Source organism: Arachis hypogaea, chromosome 17, assembly GCF_003086295.3.
Source record: "Arachis hypogaea cultivar Tifrunner chromosome 17, arahy.Tifrunner.gnm2.J5K5, whole genome shotgun sequence".
Lineage (NCBI taxonomy): Eukaryota > Viridiplantae > Streptophyta > Magnoliopsida > Fabales > Fabaceae > Arachis > Arachis hypogaea.
The window spans coordinates 128,523,528-128,529,439 of NC_092052.1; the positions used below are offsets into that span (position 1 = coordinate 128,523,528).

Below are 5,912 nucleotides of genomic sequence, written 5' to 3' on the forward strand. Positions count from 1 at the left end.
TAGAATTCAAAACATAATAACTGATATTCGTTTTGGTCGGTGGGTCACAAAGTAATAGTAGTCAACTTCAGTAACACCAGTGGCGTAGGGACAGATGTTGAGGAAATTGAATTTATGCTTGCTCATTCTTAAGCACGAAAATTTCAACTATCAACGTAAATAAGTTAATATTTCAACCTTACAATCCCAAAGTATCGTTTTCAACCTGAGATTTTAGATAACGTAGCGTTATCCAGAATATTTATGCCCAATTCTGAATTGAATTTGTAAATGGAGTACCATGGGTGATAGACTATGTAACCATTGTAATTTGACGTCTCAATCAATCACCACTGGTTGAATAGCACATGCAAGGTTGATGTTAACTTGTCCTGCGGTTGAACGATATATAGGATTTGTTTGGGTGAACTTTAAAAAAAAAAATTTTAAGTTATTTTTTTTTTAATTTTATAAAAAAATAAAAATAATTTTATGTTTGGTATTTCATGTAAAAAGATCTTTTTATAAAAGTATTTTTTTATTTATTTATTATACGAAAAATATTTTTTTTAAAGAAAAAAAGATCTTTTAAAAAAAGATGTAAATTACAGTTTCTCAAAAAAAATATTTTTATTTTTTTAGTACTTTTATTTTTACTACTAGAAATTTGTCAAACACACTAAAAAATAAAAAAAATATTGAAAAAGATCCTTTTTTTTATCAAAATAATGACGTTCAAACAAGCACATAATTTATATTTAGAAAAAAAAAGGTTGTGCCCTAATGATGATGTATGTGTATATAATTTATTTTATGGTGATTTTGCTTTTTTTTTTATCTGTTTTCTTTTCTTTTCATTAATTAATTTCATACGCGGTTAAAGTTTGACAATATCATATTTCGATCATTTTGTTTCTTTGTGCTTAATTAAGTTAGGCCCATTATCTTTCAACGTTTCGTCAGATGCATTTTTTAGCCATAATTCAACAACAGTAATAAAAAAATTTTCTGACTCCCACGCATATGGATTTTGTTTTTCAAATAAATATCATATTTACTTATTGATAGTTGAAAAATTTTGCAAATCGAAATGGTGTTGGTCGAACTTGCAAGAAAATTAATTCGAACTTTTTAAAAATGATATTTGGCAGCATAAGATTGATGGAATTGATTTATAAATAAATCAGACTCAGAAGAAGTAAAGGGTTGAAATTCATCTTCACAAAATACTTACACACTTAAATTCCAACAAATTTTTAAATCTGTCTTGAGTTCATTTTGAAAGATTTTTTCATGTCTTTCAATTTATGTCTTTATATATTTTTTTTAAGTTGCTTGTATTTTTTTCTAAAGTTGTATGGCTAAATCTGTTTTTATTGATCACAGAAGTCCAAATATATATGCAGACTATACAAAACAGCTACCATGCCTAAATTACAGCAACAATCTCCTAAAATCAACAGTACAGATATTTCTATATATATAAATAGCAATTCTATCCTAGTAAATCACTAACAGTATCAATCTAGAATATTGCTAATATCAATTACAATATTTATAGATTGAATTGTCTCTCATTACCCCCACCCCTCCCTCCCAAGTTGGAGCATGCAAGTTTTGAATGCCCAACTTGTCAAGAAGGAAAGTAAACTGTTTCAACCCAAAGGCTTTGGTAAATATGTCTACCAACTGAGTGCACGTGGGGACATAGGAGGGAAGGATGATCTTCTGAGCAACGGCGTCCCGAACTAGGTGGTAGTCAACTTCAATATGCTTAGTTCGTTCATGAAAGACAGGATTCTTGGCAATATGGAGTGCAACTTGACTATCACAAAAGAGACGAATGGGCTGACCATGTGAGATTCGAAGATCAGAAAGGAGTTGCTTCAACCATTTGAGTTCACACGTAATATTGGCCATGAAGCGGTACTCTGCCTCGGCAGATAACCGTGACGCTATTTGTTGTTTCTTCGTTTTTCAGGATACTGGAGAGTTGCCAAGGAGGATAAACCATCCTGTGAGTGACCGTCGAGTAAGGGGGAGCTTGCCCAATCAGAGTCGCACCAGCCTGTTAAGGTAAGATTGCTACCTCGTTGTAAGAGAATTCCTTGACCGGGTTGTCCTTTGAGATAATGAACCACGCGCAGGGCTGCTTGCTAATGCTCTTCTTTGGGCTGCTGCATGAACTGGGACAAAACATGCACACTGTAAGACAGCTCGGGACCAGTGAAACACAAATAAATGAGGCTCCTAATTAAGCGACGATAGCGACCAGGATCAAGAAGCAGCGGCCCATTCGCCAAAGCAAGACGATGATTTTCTTCTAGAGGAATGGAGGACGGTCGTGAACCAAGCAACCCAGTTTCTATAATAATATCTAAAGCATATTTCCGTTGGTTAAGGAAGATTCCCGTAGGAGATCGAGCAACTTCCACTCCAAGAAAATATTTGAGCTTTCCCAGATCTTTCATGTGAAAGCAATGATTAAGGTACTTTTTGAACTGAAGAATTATTACCAGCTATGATGAGATCATCAACATGTACGAGCACCACAAGCTGAGCCTGAGCCTGTTGAAGAACAAACAGTGAATGATCTGCAGAGGAATGTTGAAAACCGTATTGGAAAAGGGCAGTGAAGAGTTTGGCAAACCAACAACGGGGAGCTTGGCGTAATCCGTAGAGAGATTTACGGAGCTTGCACACCATATCGTTGTTTTGTACAAGAAATCCAGGCGGTAACTTCATGTAAACCTCCTCCTCAAGGTCACCATGTAAAAAAGTATTGTGGACATCCATCTGGTGAAGTTCCCAATCTTTAGTAGCAGCGACAGCGAGTACAGTGCGAATAGTAACCATTTTCACCACTAATGCAAAAGTCTCATTGAAGTCCATCCCTTCAACTTGATGATTTCCCAAGATGACCAACCGTGCTTTAAACCGTTCAACACTCCCATCCGAGTGATATTTAATACGATAAATCCACTTGCCTCCAAGGGCTTTCTTACCAGGAGGCAGGGTGGTGATATCCCAGGTGCCATTCTCTCGAAGGGCTTTAATTTCATCAGCCATGGCTCCTCTCCAACGAACATCGCGAACTACCTCATCAAAGTGCCTGGGCTCTTGTTCATCGCCCAATGCCGCAAGGAAGGCATGGTGGGTAGCAGAGAAATGTGCACACGATACATAATTACTGAGTGGATAGGACGTACCTGAGAGATGCGATTGGGGAGGGTAGCAGATCGATGGGCTAGCAACACAGATGGTGTTGGTGATATACTCGCGAAGACGTACAGAGGGTTGTCTCACTCGATGCCCTTTGCCTAATAAGACTTCAGAAGGTTCTAGATTGACCGTGGAGAAGGATGCGTTGCCGTTAGAGGAGGAAGGAGGGTTGTGCATCGTGTCGCGCAAGGGCAAGGCAACAACAGTGCGATCATCGTCGGCTATAGCAGGACTGTGTGCATCTTGTTCATCTTGGTTCAAGGAGGAACCCCCACTCTCTTCAAAAGTGGAGTCATCGCGCAGGTTAGGCCCAAGTAGTGGGTCATCACATGCATTGGGCTCAATACTCTGGACAAGACCACTGGATGTTTCTGAATTACATAGGGAAAGCAAAGGGGAATGTATCTTCCATGAGTTTTACATTACGAGACACGAAGAAAACATTTCTTTCTAAATCATACAATCTCCATCCCTTTTTCCCAAGAGGATATCCAACAAAAATACACTTACGACTTCAACTATCAAATTTTTCGCCCTTGGTGAGTTGGTTGTGTGCATAATAGAGAGATCCAAAAACCCACAGATGGTCATAGCTTGGTGGCTTTTCATGCACCAAGGTGTTAAATTGATCAAGTGTCCAACAGTTAGTACGCACTCACCCCAAAAGCGAATGGGTAGTCCTCATTGAAATCGCAATGCCCGAGCCACATTAAGAATGTGTTTGTATTTTCTCTCCACTCTTCCATTTTGTTGTGGTGTGCTAACGCAAGACGTTTTGTGAATAATTCCATGTTGCAAGAAATTTGGACTTAAGCACATAAACTCTGTTCCATTATCACTTCTGACCCCTTTCACACATTTATTGTACTGTCGTTCAACGAGAGCAAAGAAATTAATTATAACCTTAGAAACCTCTTTCTTTTCACACAACAAGTATATCCACAGTGCTCTAGAATAGTCATCCACTATTGTCAAAAAATAAGAAGCTCCACAAGAGGAGGATGTTCTATAAGGCCCCCACAAATCACAATGTATTAAATCAAAAATAGTTGTTGCACGATAATCACTTAAAGAAAATTTGTTTCTTGTTTGTTTTGACATTTGACACACTTCACAGCCCTTACTTAAACTCTCAAGGTTACAATCACTACTTATGGCAGGCAGCATTTGAACGACTCTATAGGAAGGATGCCCCATACGCTTATGCCACAATTCAACTTGATTCCCCACACTAATCTGACACGCTGCTGCTCTTTGAATCCTATGAAAGAGATAAAGCCCATCTTTCTTCTCACCCGCTCCAATCAGCATCCTCGAGGTGAGGTCCAGCATCACACAAAACCTTTTAGTGAACAACACTAAACAATTCACATCATCAGTCATTTGCGACACCGAGATCAAATTGCATTTCAACTCCGATACACACAACACATTTTTCAGTTTGAGGCCTCCGTCAAGGGTCACAGTTCCCTCTTTATTTGCCATAACTTCTTTCCCATTCGGCAGTCCTACCGCACAAGCTTTCACTGTCCTTTGTTCCCTTAAATTCTTTGATTTCCTGTCATGTGGTTAGGTGCTCAACTATCTATAATCCATGAAACACAACTTTTATTACATGTCATCTTTTCTGCTTCATTTCTCTTGCTGTTAAGCATTTCAACCAACATTTTCCACTACTCATTGCTGAGTCCCGTCACTGCTCTAGAGCTGTCTTCTTTTTCTGTTTCAGTTGCGACATGTGCAGCATTTGCTCGCACAGCCCCACCTTTCCCACGTCCACCTTGTTTCTGGGAAGTTCTGTTGCTGGTTCCTCCTCCACGTGGACGTTCACCCCACCATTCTGGGTAACCAACTAGTTGGAAGCACTCCTTAACTTCATGTCCAGATCTTTCACAATGTGTGCACACTTGTTTGATCTCTGCTCTTCCTTTATTCATGTATCCTGTTTGCACCGACAATCCCATCGCTGCACTTCTGCCTTCCTCTGTTTTGGTGATCATTTTCACTCTCTCTTCTTGTACCAAAGTCGCGTACACTCGGTTGAGGGAAGGCAAGGGGTCCGTGGCCAGAATGTTGGAGCGCACTGTCCCATAACTCACATCGTCCAAGCCCATAAGGAATTGATGGACTCTTTCTTCTTGTCTTCTTTTCTCCAGCAGCGTTCCAATGTTGCACTTGCATCCTCCACAGGTACAATTTGGAATCTTCTCGTAGTTGGCCAACTCATCCCATATGGTTTTCAACTTTCCATAATACGAGACCATGGCTATCCCATGCTGTTTGCACTCAGCTAACTCGGCTTTCAGCTGCTGAATTCGCGGTCCGTTCACCATAGAGAACCGCTCTTCGATGTCGTCCCAAAGATTCTTTGCGTTTTTCGCATACGTAATGGTGGAACGCAGGCTTGGTTCAACAGTGTACAATATCCAAGAAACGAGCATGGATTGAACAGTCTACCAATCTTCCATATCTGCCGCACCCTCTTTTGGCTTTTTGTGGGTTCCATCGAGGAACCCCCATTTTCATCGAGCACGCAACGAGATTTTCACAGCTCGTGCCCACTCATCGTAGTTCTCGCCACGCAATTGCACTTGCATAATCACGTTTCCCGGATTGTCATTTGCATTTAGATCATAAGGCGAAGCACCTTTCTTGGTGACATCTCCCTGGTTCTTCCTGTCCTTACTTACATCTGCCATTTTCTGCAGCAG

The 5,912-nt window shown here is 39.9% G+C and overlaps 1 protein-coding gene across 1 annotated transcript; it reads right to left on the minus strand.

The window, feature by feature from the left end:
* Positions 1 to 4,874: 4,874 nt before the first annotated feature.
* Positions 4,875 to 5,642, minus strand: LOC140180762 (uncharacterized). The gene has a single exon (XM_072222057.1). The coding sequence runs from the start codon at positions 5,640 to 5,642 to the stop codon at positions 4,875 to 4,877; it is 768 nt and encodes a 255-aa protein (XP_072078158.1).
* Between the last annotated feature and the right edge of the window lie 270 nt (positions 5,643 to 5,912).

Coding starts and splice junctions, on each gene's coding strand:
- LOC140180762 (XM_072222057.1), bottom strand. CDS start 5,642: ATGCTCGTTTCTTGGATATTGTACACTGTTGAACCAAGCCTGCGTTCC.